At 38.4% G+C, this 18,755-nt stretch overlaps 1 protein-coding gene across 1 annotated transcript in view; it reads right to left on the bottom strand.

Moving 5' to 3' along the window:
- The window catches only part of MEIKIN (meiotic kinetochore factor), a 114,248-nt gene that overhangs the window by 53,006 nt on the left and 42,487 nt on the right, over window positions 1–18,755 (bottom strand). Inside the window, exons 10-12 of the mRNA XM_058540583.1 lie at window positions 18,363–18,527; window positions 16,363–16,443; window positions 5,568–5,687 (exon numbers count right to left, since the gene is read on the bottom strand). Of these exons, the coding sequence (XP_058396566.1) occupies window positions 5,568–5,687; window positions 16,363–16,443; window positions 18,363–18,527 (366 nt within the window). The remainder of the gene's footprint in view (window positions 1–5,567; window positions 5,688–16,362; window positions 16,444–18,362; window positions 18,528–18,755) is intronic.

Below are 18,755 nucleotides of genomic sequence, written 5' to 3' on the forward strand. Positions count from 1 at the left end.
TAAAAATAGAAATACCATATAATTCAGCTATCCCACTACTGGGTATGTATCCAAAGAACTTGAAATCAACAATTCAAAGAGATTTATGCACCCCTATGTTCAGTGAAGCATTATTCACAATAGCCAAGACATGGAGGCAACCCAAGTGCCCATCAACTGATGAATGAATAAAGAAGATGTGGTGTGTGTGTGTGTGCGTGTATATATATATATTTATATATACACACACACACCATGGACTACTACTCAGCCATAAAAAAAGACAAAATTGTCCCATTTGCAACAACATGGATGGACCTTGAGGGTATGATGTTAAGTGAAATAAGTCAGACAGAGAAAGACAAAGGCCGTATGATTTCACTCATATGTGAAAGATAAACACACGGATAAAGAGAACAGATTAGTGGTTACCAGAGGGGAATGGGGTGGAGTGTGGGTGAAAGGGGTAAAGGGGCACATATGTATGGTGACGGATAAAAACTAGACTATTGGTGGTGAGCACAATGCAGTCTCTACAGAAATTGATATATAATCATGTATACCTAAATTACAGAATGTTATAAACCAATGTGACCTCAATAAAATAACTGGGAAAAAAAAAAAGAAATGCAAAGGACCTAGAATAGCCAAAACAATTGAAAAAGAAGAACAAAGTCAGAGAGCTAACACTATCTGATTTCAATAATTATGGTAGTGCCATATTATTAATAATAATACCGGTGTGATAACAGCATAAAAATAGACAAGTAGATCAATGGAACAGTATAGAAAATCCAGAAACAAACCCATATTTCTTAGATATGACAACAAAGGCACTCCCCATAAAAAGAAATCAACAAGTTGAACTTCATCAAAGTTAAAAACTTATGTTCTTCAAATGACAGTTTCACAAGAAACTACATATTATATGATTTAATTTATATGAAATGCCCAGAAAAGGTAGCTCTAGAGACAGAAAGTAGATTCGTATTTGCCTGGGGCTGGCGGTGGGAGCAGGGCTTAATTGTAAATGGGCATAAGGGATCTTACTAGAGGGATGAAAATGTGCTAAAACTGATATACGGCTACGATTACACTACTCCATAAATTTACTAAAAATCATTGAGGGGCCGGCCCGGTGGCTTAGTGGTTAAGTTCGCATCCTCCGCTTCAGTGGCCCAGATTCACAGATTCAGTGGTTCACGGATTCAGATCCCGGCCACTGACCTACATCACTCATCCAGCCATGCTGTGGCGGCATCCCACATATAAAATAGAGGAAGACTGGCACAGATGTTAGCTCAGAGCCAATCTTGCTCACCAAAAAAATAAAAATAAAAATCATTGAATTGTAAACTTGAAATGGGTGAATTTTATGACATGTAAAATGTACCACAAAAAAGTTTGTTTTTTCATTTTTTCAAAAAGACAGTAGAGTGGATGAAAAGATTAGGCGCAGACTGGGAGAATATCTTTCAAAGCATATATCTGATAAAGGATTTGCCTCCAGAACATACAAAGAACTCTCAAAAATCTACAATAAGAAAATCAACCAATTTTTAAATGGGCAAAACATTTGAACAGGTATATCATCAAAGAAGACATACAGATGGCAAAGAAGCACATGAAAATGTGATCAACATCATTAGCCATTAGGGAAATGCAAATTAAACCACAATAAGATATCACTTCATACCTATTAGAATGGTTAAGATTAAAAGACTGACCATACTAAGTGTTGAATTTAGAAAATGCACAACTCTCAAACACTGCTGGTATAAACGTAAAATGGTATAACCACTTTGGAAAACAGTGGGAATTTCCACTCCTAGGTATTTACCCAAGAGAAAAGGAAATATACATCCATACTTTTAAAGAAAAAATTATTGTGATACTTGTTAAAACAATAAGGAATACTTTATTCAAGACCATTGCAACAGATGAGAGAGATGAGGCTCAACTCCAAATACAGTAAAGACAGCTGTGAATTTATAGCCAATGAGCAAAGTGAGGGCATCAGTGGTTAGGACATTACTAAGATGGGACATCAAGGGTAAGGGGATTCTTGCTAAACTGACCCGTGATATTGTGATTTATAATAAGAAATATACATTTGTTCTCCATCCCTGCTTCCGGCACAGAGCTCCTAAAACTTCTGGAACTTCATAAGTGATGAAGGCAAGGAAGTTGTCTTTTGCTATGTTAATGAGGTTATTTTTGGACTGCACCTAAGGATGGGGGCTGGTTGCCAGGGGAACCAACCATGTGATTAGAGGGTTGGAACTTTCAGGCCCACCCCTGACCTCCAGGGAGGGAAAAGGGACTGGAGGTTGAATCAATTGCCAATGGCCAATGATTTAATCAATCATGCCTATTTAATGAAGCTTCCATAAAAACTCAAAAGGAGGGGCTGGCCCCGTGGCGTAGTGGTTAGGTGCATGCACTCTGCTGCTGGCAGCCTGGGTTCGGATCCCAGGCGCGCACCCACGCACCGCTTGTCAGGCCATGCTGTGGCGGCGTCCCACACAAAGTGGAGGAAGATGGGCATGGATGTTAGCTCAGGGCCAGTCTTCCTCAGCAAAAAAAGAGGAGGATTGGCCTGGATGTTAGCTCAGGGCTGATCTTCCTCACACACACACACACAAAACTCAAAAGGATAGGGTTTGAAGAGCTTCTGGGTTGGTGAAGATGTGGAGATTTGGGGAGAGTCACATCCTGGGAGAAAGTTTGGCAGCTCTGTGCCCTTTCCCCACGGCTTGCTTTGTGCATCTCATCCATCTGGCTGTTCCTGTTATATCCTTTTATAATAAACCAGTAATCTAGTAAGCAAAATGTTTTTCTGGGTTCTGTGAGCTGCTCTAGCAAACTAATGGAACCCAAGGAGGGGATCGTGGGAGTCTCCAATCTGTAGCCAGTCGGTCAGAAGAACAGGTAACAACCTGGGCTTGCGATTGTTGTCTGAAGTGAAGGGTGGTCTTGCAGGACTGAGCCCTTTACCTGTGGAATCTGATACCATCTCTGGGTAGACAGTGTCAGAATTGAGTTGAATTCTAGGACACCCAGCTGGTCTCTGGAGCATTGCTTGTTAGAGATGTGGAGAAATCCCCTCTTCCACACACACATGTTGAAATTGGGTCTAGGAACCTAATTAGACCTAATAGGCCAGGGTGGTAAAGGCAGGCCACAGTAATAAGATATCAGGCTGGGCAACTCTCTCTAAACTGACTTTGCAGAATTCTTGCTAAAACTGGACTCAGCAAGGATGGACACAGAAGCCCCAGTTCAAGGCCTAGTTGAGAAGAGGGCTCAAAGAAGCCTAACTGAAGTTTGATCAAGGAGAGAGTCTTTGTCAATACAAATACTTGTACATGAATGTTCCTAGCAACTAAACAACCCAAATGTCCAAAAACAGGTGAAAGGATAAATAAATTTTGGTGTACCATACAATTAAATACTATTTAGCAATAAAAAGGAACAAACTATTGATATACTCAGCACCATAAATGAATCTCAGAAAAATTATGCCGAATGAAAGCAGCCAGACCAAAAAAATCTCTCTGTCTCTCATGACTCCAAAACTCAAGAAAATGTAACCCAATCTATAATGACAGTAACTAGATCAGTAGTTGCTTGGGGAGCAGGGGCAGGAAGGAAGAAATTATAAAATGGTAGGAGGAAACTTTTGGTGATGGATTTTTTTTTTTTTTGTGAGGAAGATCAGCTCTGAGCTAACATCTGCCAATCCTCCTCTTTTTGCTGAGGAAGACTGGCCTGGGCTAAGATCTGTGCCCATCTTCCTCCACTTTATATGGGACGCCGCCACAGCATGGCTTGACAAGCGGTGTGTCGGTGCACTACCGGGATCCAAACCAGCGAACCCCAGGGCGCTGCCGCGGAGCGCGTGCACTTAACCGCTTGTGCCACCAGGCCGGCCCCTGGTGATAGATATTTTTGATACTGGCTTAGGACAAGGTTGACATGAGGGAAGCCATATTGTAACTCAGAATCACCTCTGACTAATTCACCTACACTGTATATGTTTTACCTTGCATGTAGCCTAGGAAATAAATAGCTACCCTCCATGAAACATGCTCGCTCCTGGCTGATACATGTACCTCCTAACAGTGATAGATGATAACTTTGTTCTTTTGAGTTTCTTAGGAATATGATGAGCTCCTCAGAGAAGAATATCTATGCTGAACATCCATCATCGATGACAACTGAAAGATCTGGTGTGGTGTCTCCAGTCGCTGATGTCAGATGGTCAACATTCCTGAGCCCCTCCTTCATAGCCCACTAGCCCTATAAAACTGCTTAAACTTTGTGCTTGTTTAAGATGGTCTTTGGGACATGAGTCTACCATCTTCTGATTTTACTGGCTAATTGAATAAATCTCTCTCTCAACCACTGACTCGTCTTGCAATTGACTGGCTTCAAGGTTGTGGTGAGCAGAACAAGCCCTCACTTGGTTACATTTTCACTACCTTGATTGTGGTGGTGGTTTCAGAGGTGCATATATACATGAAGACTTTCAAATTTTATACTTTAAATATGCGCAGTTCACTGCATGTCAATTATATGTCAGTAAAGATTCTTTTTAAAAAGTAATAGTTTTCAGTTTCAACTGGGCTCTCAACAATGTGCTATAATCTTGTGTTCCCTAGTTCTTCCATTCCCCCAAACTCCTATTTCAAACTGTTTTTACTTTCCCTAAGCCTCTTATCCTACATTTTCTCTCCCTCTCTCTCTCCCTCCCTCCCTCCCTCTCTCTCTCTCACCCCCCCCCCCCCGCCCCGCTCAGGAGATCATCCCTCTAACTCCCTCTAGTCTCAGCCTTTTACAATCTGTTCTCCACTGCTGGAGCCAGAATAAACTCTTTACAAGAACATCTGATATCATCTCCTGTTCACAATTCTTTATTGGCTCCTCTCAGGAAAAAAATCCAAATTCCTTCATATGGATTGCAAGACCCTTTATGATCTTGGCCCTTGTTTATCTTTATCATCTCATCTCCAGCTTTCTCCGCACCACCTGGATCCCCACCCTTACCCCAGGTCACACTGAAAAGGTATAGCTACACTGAACCACTACATATCCCTAAAGTACTGCCTCTTTCTCTGTCTTACTCTGTCTGTCTGCCCCCACTGCCCCTCTCTCTGGCCCTTTCTCTCTCCCCCTCTCTCTTTCTGTTCTTCTCTCTTTTTCTGCTCATCCCCTCTCTCTACTCCCACCACCACGGCTCTTAGAGTCATGAATTTTATGTCTTTTTTATTAATGGAGCATAGCACTTCCATATATTCATCATAATATAGTGAGGTTGGTGACCACAATTTATATGTACAGACAAAAACTGAGTTTTGGATCAAAGTAGGATAATACTGCTTCTTCTGGTTGTTTAATATCCCCAAGTCCTGATGATACAAAGTGTTTTGGCTGTGGCAGCCTAATATCCTTTATTTGGAATTGTAACTGATACTTACTCCACATGTACATGATGTCAGCCTCAGCTGAGTTACAGGTTTCTTAAAGTATCTCATATACAAAGTATCTAATATAATAGTAATTAAAGGAAAAATGGAAAATACTACCTCATTTGAAGGATTTTCTTGCAAACTTGACCCAGAAACAATTTCATTTGAATTAACATATTTGCTGACATTTGGAAATAGTTCTTCAACAGATGCTTTTTGCACTGAGGACAAATCAATCTATAAAAGAATACATTACTCTTTTGTAGAAGTTAAACATTGGAAAAACAATTATTTTTAAGTAATTAAAGGAAAGTTGAAATACTATCTCATTAGAAGCATTTTCTTGTGACCTTGACATATGAACAATTTTATCTGAATTAACATAATTGCTAACATTTGGAAATAATTCTTCAAAAAATGCATGTTTAACTGGGGACAAATCAATCTATAAAGAAGATTATAATGCTCTTTAGCTTTAAAGTTATTTTTTAAATAGGAATTTTTGTTTACTACAGTATCATGTAATTTTTTCCTATTCATTCATCCAATTAATATTTATCAAGTTCCTACTAAATGAAATTCATCTACCCAGAAACCACACCTGCTGGAATAATTTCCCATGCTCTTCCCTTCAATGTCAGCCTTCCCCAGTGTTCTGCCCTTGCTGTCTTCTTGCCTACCAATTGAACACCAGAGATTTTAAAATCTCTGTCTCTAACATAGAACTCTTTCTTGAGTATCATATCCACATCACTATCAAGTTCCTGACATCAACACATATTTCTATATTCAACTGAAAATATTTAAAACCAGACTCATGAGCCATACTCTTTAGGCTGGGACTCCAAGAAACTCTGTGATGTTGACCAGTTAGATTTGACTAGAGAAATCTGGCCTGAACCTAGCCTAGACCACACACATGGGTGCTCAGAAATGATTATCAGCAGTGCAGGGTGGAGAGTGGTGGGTGTCTGCCTTTACCTAGCTCCTCTTCCTCTTAGGAGGACAGAACAACTTCACATCTACCCATGTGTATCTTGGAACAGTGTTAGGAATGTCACATTAAAGTGAGACCCTGGAAAATGAAAATCCCCCAAAGTCCTTGAGTCAACTAGCCTTCTTTAGGGGCATCCAGCCAAGGACTGACAGCTTGTAATTGAGGGGGATCCACATGCCTCATCTGGTGACAGAGAGCTGTGGAATGAACCAAAGGGCAATCAGTCTCGGACTCATTTGGTAAGAAAATGTAGACCTTAAAATATCAAGAACATTAAATGTTCTTAAAAGTATTTTTATTTATGAAAAGATACTAGAATTTACCCACAGAATGGGGGAAAATATTTGCAAATCATATATCTGAATAAGGTCTAATATCTAGAATATATAAAGAACTCTTACAACTCAACAATAAAGAGACAAATAGCCTAATTTAAAAATGAGCAAAGGATCTGAATAGACATTTCTCCAAAGAAGATACACAAATGGCCAATAAGCTCAAGTGCAAAATCACAATGAGGTACCACTTCATACCCAAAAAGATGGATGATAGTAAGTACTGGTGAGCTTACAGACAAATCAGAACACTTATACACTGCTGCTGGGAGAGTAAAATGGTTCAATCACATTGGAAAATATCTAGCAGTTCCTCTAATAATTAACCATAGAGTTATTACATAACCCAGCAATTTTACTAGTAGGTATATACTCAAGAGAAATGAAAACATATATCCACACAAAAGCTTGTACCTGAATGTTTACAGCAGCATTATTCACAACAGCCAAAAGGTGGAAACAACCCAAATGGCCATCAACACAATGAAATATTTTTTTTTTTTTTTTGATTTTTTTTTTTTATTGATATTTTAATGGTTTCTAACATTGTGAAATTTTGGGTTGTACATTTTTGTTTGTCCATCACCCCATATATGACTCCCTTCACCCCTTGTGCCCACCCCCCACCCCCCACCCCCACTTCCCGGGTAACCACAGTCCAGTTTTCTCTGTCCATGTGTTGGTTTATATTCCACATATGAGTGATATCATACAGTGTTTGTCTTTCTCTTTCTGGCTTATTTCACTTAACATAATACGCTCCAGGCCCATCCATGTTGTTGCAAATGGGACGATTTTGTCTTTTTTTATGGCTGAGTAGTATTCCATTGTATATATATACCACATTTTCTTAATCCAATCGTCAGTCGAGGGACACTTAGGTTGTTTCCACTTCTTGGCTATGGTGAATAATGCTGCAATGAACATAGGGGTGCATAAGCCTCTTTGGATTGTTGATTTCAGGTGCGTTGGATAGATTCCCAGTAGTGGGATGGCTGGATCATAGGGCATCTCTATTTTTAATTCTTTGAGGAATCTCCATACCGTTTTCCATAGAGGCTGCACCAATTTGCATTCCCACCAACTGTGTATGAGGGTTCCTGTTTCTCCACATCCTCTCCAACATTTGTTGTTTTTTGTCTTGGTGATTATAGCCATTCTAACGGGCGTGAGGTGGTATCTTAGTGTTGTTTTGATTTGCATTTCCCTGATGATTAGTGATGTTGAGCATCTTTTCATGTGCCTATTGGCCATCTGTATATCTTCCTTGGAGAAGTGTCTGTTCATTTCCTTTGCCCATTTTTTGATCGGGTTGTTTGTTTTTTTGTTGTTCAATTGTGTGAGTTCTTTATATATTATGGAGATCAACCCCTTGTCAGATGTATGTTTTGCAAATATTCTCTCCCAGCTGGTTGGTTGTTTGTTCATCTTGATTCTGATTTCATTTGTCTTATAAAAGCTCTTTAGTCTGATAAAGTCCCACTTGTTTATTTTTTCTTTAGTTTCCCTAGTCTGGGTAGGCATGTCATCCGAAAAGATTCCTTTAAACCCAATGTCAAATAGTGTGTTGCCTATATTTTCTTCTATGAGTTTTATAGTTTCAGGTCTCACCTTCAGGTCTTTGATCCATTTTGAGTTAATTTTTGTGAATGGCGATAGCACATGGTCCACTTTCATTCTTTTGCATGTGGATGTCCAGTTTTCCCAACACCATTTATTGAAGAGACTTTCCTTTCTCCATTGCATGTCCTTAGCACCTTTGTCGAAAATTAGCTGTCCGTATATGTGTGGTTTTATTTCTGGGCTTTCAATTCTGTTCCATTGATCTGTGTGTCTGTTTTTGTACCAGTACCATGCTGTTTTGATTACTATTGCTTTGTAGTATGTTTTGAAGTCAGGAATTGTGATGCCTCCTGCTTTGTTCTTTTTCTTTAGGATTTCTTTAGCTATTCGGGGTCTTTTGTTGCCCCATATAAATTTTAGTATTCTTTTTTCTATTTCTGTGAAGAATGTCATTGGGATTCTGATTGGGATTGCATTGAATCTGTAGATTGCTTTAGGTAATATAGACATTTTAACTATGTTTATTCTTCCAATCCACGTGCATGGGATATCTTTCCATTTCTTTATGTCATCGTAGATTTCCCTCAATAATGTCTTGTAGTTCTCATTGTATAGGTCCTTCACCTCCTTGGTAAGATTTATTCCTAGGTATTTTATTCTTTTTGATGCAATTGTAAATGGTATTATCTTTTTGAGCTCTCTTTCTGTTAGTTCATTACTAGCATATAGAAATGCAACTGATTTTTGTAGATTGATTTTGTACCCTGCAACTTTGCTGTAGTTGTTGATTGTTTCTAACAGTTTTCCAACAGATTCTTTAGGGTTTTCTATATATACAATCATGTCATCTGCAAATAGTGAGAGTTTCACTTCTTCGTTACCTATTTGGATTCCTTTTATTCCTTTTTCTTGCCTAATTGCTCTGGCCAAAACCTCCAGTACTATGTTGAACAGGAGTGGTGAGAGTGGGCAGCCCTGCCTCGTTCCTGTTCTCAGAGGAATGGCTTTCAGTCTTTCCCCGTTGAGTATGATGTTAGCTGTGGGTTTGTCATATATGGCCTTTATTATGTTGAGGTACTTTCCTTCTATTCCCATTTTATTGAGAGTTTTTATCATAAATGGATGTTGTATCTTGTCAAATGCCTTCTCTGCGTCTATTGAGATGATCATGTGGTTTTTATTCTTTGTTTTGTTGATGTGATGTATCACGTTGATTGATTTGCGGATGTTGAACCATCCCTGCGTCTCTGGTATAAATCCCACTTGATCATGGTGTATTATCTTTTTAATATATTGTTGTATTCGGTTTGCCAATATTTTGTTGAGGATTTTTGCATCAATGTTCATCAGCGATATTGGCCTGTAATTTTCTTTCTTTGTATTGTCTTTGTCTGGTTTCGGTATCAGGGTGATGTTGGCCTCATAGAATGATTCAGGAAGTGTTCCATCTTCCTCTATTTTTTGGAATAGTTTGAGGAGGATGGGTATTAAATCTTCTTTGAATGTTTGGTAAAATTCACTGGAGAAGCCATCTGGTCCTGGACTTTTATTTTTTGGGAGGTTTTTGATTACTGTTTCAATCTCTTTACTTGTGATTGGTCTATTCAGATTCTCCATTTCTTCTTGGTTCAATTTTGGGAGGTTGTATAAGTCTAAGAATTTATCCATTTCTTCTAGATTGTCCAATTTGTTGGCATATAATTTCTCATAGTATTCTCTTATAATCCTCTGTATTTCCATGGTATCCGTTGTAATTTCTCCTCTTTCATTTCTAATTTTATTTACTTGAGCCTTTTCTCTTTTTTTCTTAGTTAGCCTGGCTAAGGGTTTGTCTATTTTGTTTATCTTCTCGAAGAACCAACTCTTTGTTTCATTAATCCTTTCTACTGTTTTTTTGGTCTCAATATCATTTATTTCTGCTCTGATTTTTATTATTTCTCTCCTTCTGCTGGCTTTGGGCTTTGTTTGTTCTTCTTTTTCTAGTTCTGTTAGGTGTAATTTAAGGTTGCCTATTAGGGCTTTTTCTTGTTTGTTAAGGTGGGCTTGTATCGCTATGAGTTTCCCTCTCAGGACCGCTTTTGCTGCGTCCCATATGGTTTGATATGGCATGTTATCATTTTCATTTGTTTCCAGATAGTTTTTGATTTCTCCTTTAATTTCATCAATGATCCATTGGTTGTTCAGTAGCATGTTGTTTAATCTCCACATTTTTGTCACTTTCCCAGTTTTTTTTTCCTGGTTCATTTCCAGTTTCATAGCCTTATGGTCTGAAAAGATGCTTGTTATGATTTCAATCTTCTTAAATTTATTGAGGCTTGCTTTGTTTCCCAACATATGGTCTATCCTAGAGAATGTTCCATGCGTGCTTGAGAAGAATGTGTAGTCAGCTGTTTTTGGGTGGAGTGCTCTGTATATGTCTACTAGGTCCATCTCGTCCAGTTTTTCATTTAAGTCTAATATTTCTTTATTAACTTTTTGTCTGGATGATCTATCCATTGCTGTAAGTGGGGTGTTAAGATCCCCTACTATTATTGTGTTGTTGTTGATTTCTCCTTTTAGGTTTGTTAATAGTTGTTTTATGTACATTGGTGCTCCTATGTTGGGTGCATATATATTTATAAGTGATATGTCTTCTTGATGGAGTGTCCCTTTTATCATTATATATTTCCCTTCTTTGTCTTTCTTAACCTGTTTTATCTTGAAGTCTACTTTGTCTGATATGAGTATGGCAACACCTGCTTTCTTTTGTTTGCCATTAGCTTGGAGTATTGTCTTCCATCCTTTCACTCTGAGCCTGTGCTTGTCTTTAGTGCTAAGATGTGTTTCCTGAAGGCAGCATATTGTTGGGTCTTGCTTTTTAATCCATCCTGCCACTCTGTATCTTTTGATTGGAGAGTTCAATCCATTTACATTTAGGGTAATTATTGAAATATGAGGGTTGAATGTTGCTGTTTTGTCACTTATTTTCTGGTTCTTTTGCATTTCCTTTGTTTCTTGTCCCATTTGTTTTGGACTGCCAATTCAGTTTGGTTGTTCTGTATTATGATTCTTCTAGTTTTCTCTTTGTTTATCATATGTGGTTTTAATTTGATTATTTGTTTAGTGGTTACCTTGAGGTTTGGGTGAAAAATCTTCTGTATGAGATAGTCCATTATCTGATAGCCTCCTATTTCCTTATACTAAGTCAATTCAGTCACTTTCCTCTTCCCCTTCTAAGTTGCTCTTGTTATACCTTATTCTATCTTGTGTTGTGGCTGTGTGTTTACAGTGATGAGGTTAAATTTATTTTTGGTGAATTTCTTCCTTTGATCTTTGAGTTTAGTATTTAAGTGGTTGCTAACCTATTCCTGTAAAGATCTACTATTTCTCTGATTTTGTCTACCTACTTTTCTCCTTACTCCAAGCTTTGTGTTCCCTTTCTCTTCTTGTTTTCAGGCCTGAGGGCCTTCTTGAGTATTTCTTGTAGTGGCGGTCTCGTGGCCATGAACTCCCTTAGCTTTTGTTTATCTGGGAGAGTTACTATTTCTCCATCATATTTGAAGGATATTTTTGCTGGATAGAGTATTCTTGGCTGAAAGTTTTTGTCTTTTAGTATTTTGAATATATCATTCCAGTCTCTTCTAGCCTGAAAAGTTTCTGTTGAGAAATCCGCTGAGAGCCTGATGGGAGTTCCTTTGTACGTTATTTTTTGTTTTTGTCTAGCTGCCCTTAATATTGTTTCTTTGTCGTTGACCCTGGCTAGCCTTACCACTAGGTGTCGTGGTGAAGGCCTTTGTCTGTTAATATATATAGGAGTCCTGTTGGCTTCGCTTACTGGTATTTCCTGCTCCTTCCCCAGATTTGGGAAATTTTCAGCTATTATTTCCTTGAATAGGCTCTCTGTTCCTCTTTCCCTCTCCTCTCCCTCAGGAATACCTATAATTCTTATGTTACATTTTCTAATAGAGTCCGATATTTCTCGGAGTCTTTCTTCATTTCTTTTTAGTCTTAGTTCTCTCTCTTCTTCCATCTGGAGTATATCTGTATTCCTATCCTCTAAAGTACTAATTCTTTCCTCCATATTGTCAGCTCTGTTCTTTAAAGATTCCAGATTCTCCTTTATCTCCTCCATTGTGTTCTTCATCTCCATCAGCCCTGATAGGTTTTTCTTTATGATTTCAATCTCTTTTGTGAAGAAACTCCTAATCTCATTTAATTGTTTGTCTGTGTTGTCTCGTATTTCGTTGAGTGTTTTTATGATAGCTATTTTGAAATCTCTGTCATTTAGTTTATGGATTTCTGTGTCTTCGGGGTTGATTTCTGGGTGCTTGTCATTTTGTTTCTGGTCTGGTGATTTCATATATTTTTGCATTGTGGTTCCTGTGTTGGTTTTGATTTTCCTCATCCTGGAAGTCTCTGGTTGCAACTTCCACCTGCCGCCACTGTGTGGTGGTAAAGGGCTGTGTAGTCTAAGCCCCCTGCGCTCTGCCCCAGTTTTTCTGCTGCGATGCGCAGTTTTGTTTTGTTTTGTTTTGTTTCTTTTCCCCACTGCGATCCACGGGTCCAGTCCAGTTTATTGAGGTCTGCCTCAGACCGCTAGATCTGGTCGAGCTGCAGACTCCGGGTTGCGGGGAGGGGGGAGCTCTCTCTTTTGCCCTCTGGGTCCCTGACGTGGGAGGCTTCTCGTTTGCCCCTCTTTATCCGCTCTCTGGGTTGCTCAGATGTTGATGGTAGCCCTGTGGCTCCTCTGAGCCCTCTGTGCGGGAGTTTCCCACTGGCTGAGAGCGCCCGAAGAGCTACAGTTTCCCGCCGAGGGCCGCCCCTCCCCCCTCTCTGGGAGCCGCGCGGACCGGATCGCTGATCTGATGGGGAGGGAGCGGAGTTCTCCTTACCTCTCCCCACTTCCTCCGGGGGCCCAGCACGTTCTGCTCTCAGATGTGCGGCAGTGTGGATCCCTCCGCTCCAGCTTTTGACCGTCTGGGATTCCGTTGTTGGTCTGTGGCTGTTACTTTTGTTGTATTTTGTGGGGGAAGAATTCACGGGAAAGCTCACTCCGCCATGATGCTGACGTCACTCCACAATGAAATATTTTTGATCCATGAAAAGGAAAGAAGTACTGATACATGCTACAATATGGATGAACTTTGAAAACACTATGCTAAGTGAAAGAATATAATCACAAAAGAACAGGGAAATTTATAGAGATGGAAAGTAGACGAGAGGTTGCTTAGGGCTAGATAACGGGATGGAGGAATAGGGGGTAAAAGCTAAGGGTTTCTTTTTGAGGTGATAAAAATGTTCTAAAATTGACTGTGGTGATGATTGCACAATTCTGTGAATATACTAACAACCACTGAATTTTACACTCTAAATTGGTGAATGGTATGTGAATTAAACCTCAATAAAGCTGTCTTTAAAAAGCCCACTAAACAAAAAAGTGTTAAACATACAGTTACCATGTGACCCAGCAATTCTATTTCCACTCTAGGTATATACTCTAGAAAACTGAAAACATAGTTCACACAAAAACTTGTACATGAACGTTCATAGCAAGATTATTCAACCAAATGCCCATAAACCGATGAATTAGTAAATAAAATGTGGTATAATCTTATAATGAGATATTATTCAGCCAAAAATAAGGAACAAAATACTAATACATGTTATAACATAGATGAACTCTGAAAACATTATGCTAAGTGAAAGTAGCCAGACATAAAAGGCCACATATTGTATGATTCCATTTATATGAAATATCCAGAATAAGCAAACCTATACAGACAGAAAGTAGATTAGTAGTGTCTAGGAGCTGCAGGGTGGGATGGGGGGAATGGTAAGTAACTGCTAATAGGGTGATAAAAAATATTCTTCAATTACATTGTAGTGATCATTGCACAACCTTGAGTATACTAAAAACCACTGAATTCACACTCTACCATGGTGAATTTTATAAAATGTGGATTATAGAGGAATTTTTAAAAGATGTTAGTATTTATAAAATAGTTACTAAATTAGTTTTGCAGGGGAAAAATCTCATGTTGAAATATTTATTCCTCATCTATACATTTTAACCCCAAATATTAAACAAAAATGAATAAAAAACCAAACACTTATTTTCTGGAAAAAGTATTAACTTTTAGAACACGAAAAGATTGTGAACAGAGTGTTAACAGAACTCTTTTACCCAGCTTGAAAAACTGATCTTTGGTTAACTCTCTAGCTCTATTCCTCTAGGAACCTGATAAAGGTAAGAACATCCACTATATTACTAGTCAACATTGCTTATGGTAAAAATGATGTCTGATTGGTAAATTGTATCTGATTGAGAGAAGCTACAAATGCACTATAAATAAATGATAAATGCACTATAAGTAAATAAATGCTATAAAAAGCACCATACTTTGGGTTTCCCTTAGTCTTGTAATTAGGCAGATCTCTTGTGCAGAACTTGGAAGCTATGTATATGTTGCTACAAAAGACATTGGATGCCATCTCCTTGTACCTGAGTTGTCCGCAGACTGCTATGTAAGCTGCTAAATGGACTTCTATGAGGACTGCTTCCCCAGAAGAGGAACACCTGATTCTGACCTGCCTGCAAGCTGTATTCCTGTTGTTTAGTTGACCCTAAGAAGAACCTGGTTGTTAAGAGCTCAATTATAAAACACTTAAAAGAAAACAGAGAGGGAAAACTTTATGACTTTGGGTTTTGCAATGAATTCTTGGATATGCCACCCAAAAGCACAGGCAACAAAAGAAAAAACAGATAAATTGGACTACATAAAAATTAATAACTTTTGTGCATCAAAGGATACTATCAACAGAATGAAAAGGTAACCGAGAGAATGGGAGAAAATATTTGCAAACCACATATCTGATAAGGGGTCAATACCCAGAATATATAAAGAATTCCTACAACTCAACAACAACAAAAATAAACAACCTAATTTTTAAAATGGGCGAAGGACTTAAATAGACATTTCTCAAAAGAGGATATAAAAACGGCCAATAAGTATGTGAAATGCTTCTCAACATCATGAGCCATTAGGAAAATAAAAATTAAAACCACAATGAGATACCATCTCCCACCCACGAGGATGGCTATTATTTAAAAAAACAGAAAATAACAAGTGTTGGCAAGGATGTAGAGAAATTGGAACCCTTGTGCATTGTTGGTGGGAATGTAAAACAGTGCAGCCACTATGGAAAACAGTATGGTAGTTCCTCAAAAAGTTAAAATGAGAATTACTACATGATCCAGCAATTTCACCTTCAAGTATATACCCAAAAGAACTGAAAGCAGGGACACTAAGAGATATTTGTACACCCATGTCCACGGCAGCATTATTCACAATAGCCAAAATATGGAAGCAACCCAAATGTCCACAGAGAGAAGAACAGATAAACAAGATGTGGTAAATACATACAATGGAATATTATTCAGCCTTAAAAAAGGAAGGAAATTTTGAAAGATGCTACAACATGGATGAACCCTGAAGACATTATGCTAGGTGAAATAAGCCAGTCACAAAAGGAAAAATAATGTATGATTCCATTTATATGAAGTACGTAGAGCAGTCAAATTCATAGAGACAGAAAGTAGAATGGCCAGGGACTGGAGAGGGAGGAACGGGGGCTTATTGTTTAATGAGTATGGAGTTTCAGTTTTGCAAGACGAAGAAAGTTCTGGATGTGGACGGCGGCGATGGTTGCACAACAATATGAATATACTTGAACTGTACACTTAAAAATGGTTAAAATGGTCAATTTTACCATTACCGTGGTACATTTTGCCACAATAAGAAAAATGAAAAAAACAAAAGAAGAAGAACCTTGGTTGGTGCTACAGTATTCTCATCTTTCTTTCTTTCATGTATAGCAGTATATAGAGTCTGTCCAGTGAACGTGTGTTAATGCAAAATAAAAATACAGACATTATTCTCTATGTACAGTATTTGCCCCTGGTGTGACAAAAGCAGAATAAAGAGGAGGAGCAGGAGCCAGAAAACAGATACTACAAGTGTCAAATGCTAATACTTACCACGAAATCAGCTGTTTGTGAAGATGGAGTACTTGTTAACAGGCCTCTGCTTTTCTTATCAGGAATACTGGAATTTGTGTTCTATCAACATTTTGTGAAATAGGGGATTGAATAGCAGAAAGAAATAAACTACTTTAATACAGTAAAAAACCAATTTAAAATTAGATCATAATGTGTCATACTAATAAAATTTTAATCTACTAATTAAATTTTAAATCACTAGACAGATAACTAAAGAATTTTCTGGATTGAGCTAGGTCATACAACTCCCAACAGAACTCTATGTGGCACAAAAACTATATGAGAATACTTTGGTTGAAATCATTATTAACTTAGGAAGAAAGCTAATTAAAAGTTTTGAATTAGGAAATGGTGCTTTATCTTTGTTAACTGCTAATAAAGGTATTTTACTTTTACCATTTGTTTAACTGCTAGTATATTATTGTACTTTTTATGGAAAGAGATTAGAAGTTATTTCTGAAGCTGTTAAAATATATATGGTTTAAAATACATACATTTAAATGTATATAGATACTTGAAGATGCAAAGAGGCAGACAAAGAGAGACAGGAAGACAAATTAACAGTGAGAGACAGAGCAAGAAGAGAGAGACAGGATCAGAGAGCTAAAGAGTTTAAGACAGAGGGAAGGACAGACTGACAGGTGCTGGGGGAGGGAAGGGAGAAGAAGGAGGGGAGAAGGAGTAAAGGAGGGGGGAAAGAAGGGGTGAAAGGAAGGATGGGGAGACAAAAGACAGAAAGAAAAAAAGAGAGGAAGATTGAGAGGAGAGGGAGGGAGAAGACAGATACCAACAGAGACTGAGCAGAAAGAGATTGACAATCAGAGAAGCCGAGTCAGAGACAGAGAAGTACAGATAGAGAGAGATTAAGACAGAGATAGGGAAAAGAGGGAGACAGAGCTTGAGACTGAGAGACAAAACTAGGGAGAGCAAAGACAAAGTAACAGGTAGAGACAGCGCAGAGAGAAACAGAGTGACAGAGATAGTCAAAGTGAGAGAAAGAAGACAGGCAGCTTTATTTCTAGCAATTTTCTGCCTTTTCAACTCTCAGATTCCATGAAACAACCATGTCTCTCCAATAAATCTCTTTGTATACGTGTCTACTATATGCTGCCAAGTCTGGAACCCAAACTCAGAGTTAAAACTTGAATATCATAGGAAAGTTTGTGTTAGGTTTCTTTTCTTTCTGGCTTAAAAATCTCTTAAACTAGTTGTTCAAAACATAGTCTGGAATAGTCTATTAGGAAAATTTTTACCAAAATATTTCATGGGTATATTTACTTGGTACCCGAATATGTCAGCTCTCTAATTTATTAGTTATATAATCTTTTAATTTTTTTCAGCTGAACAATGGCTATTATTCTATACCCTAGGGATTGCTGTGCAAGGATTACAAATAGTACATGTAAAGAGAATCTATGGTGCCCAGACAGTAGGAGATATTCAATGATAGCTATTATTATTATCATTGTGGTGGCCATGGAGGTGCTCTACTGAGATCTCCCTCAACCAAGAACCGGCTGGCCCACTGCAAGGAGTGCAGTTAGCTGACAGCCCCCAGCTGCAACATCTTTAGAATCTGCTTCAGTTTTCAGGCTGAGGACATCATCTTCTCAGGCAACGCTCAGCCAACGTCTGAGCCAACCCACCGGGAGAGCTTTCCTCAGATCTGCATTGAGGACTGAGGCTATTCCTGCCTAATCCTGTTTTCTCTCTGCTTTCCTTTCTCAGCTATTACTCCCTCCAATAAGCCACTTGAACTCTTAGTTCTGTCTAAATATCTGCTTCCCAGTGGTTCCAAGTGACACAATTATCAACTGTCAGTCCACTTAAAAAAATCTGCCTGTAGATAGCTGTATCTAGCTTTTCTGCATTTTTTTCCTAGATTTGTTAAGAAATTATGCATAGCTAAATCTTCCCAATAAGTACATTTTCTTTTCATAGTCTTTTCAAGAATTAGTTAATAAAAGACCAGTGCTTACCAACGCAGGTTCCAGGGACTGAGGCAGCAGAACTTTGGTAACTGATCTACCTGCATTACTTTCAAGAGCAGACTTCTGGTGAGATGATGGAACCTTGATTTCTAGATGATGAGAGCTTAGCTTTGTCTGAAAATTTGTAACTCTAGGTTCAGGACCCTTTTCAGGCTGAAACAAATTCACAATCATGAAATACATTTCACAGTATTCAAATGCTATAAAAGCATTTGAAGCACTTCTCAGATGTCCTATTTTTGTTGTAATATACATATATAATTGTTACAATTAAAATAGGACATATGTATATATACATTACTTTTTCTTCCTTCCCTCCCTCCCTCCTTCCCTCCCTCCCTCCTTCCTTCCTTTCTTTCTATATTTGTCGGCCTGTCTGTC

Source organism: Diceros bicornis, chromosome 1 (assembly GCF_020826845.1).
Source record: "Diceros bicornis minor isolate mBicDic1 chromosome 1, mDicBic1.mat.cur, whole genome shotgun sequence".
Classification (NCBI taxonomy): Eukaryota; Metazoa; Chordata; class Mammalia; order Perissodactyla; family Rhinocerotidae; genus Diceros; species Diceros bicornis.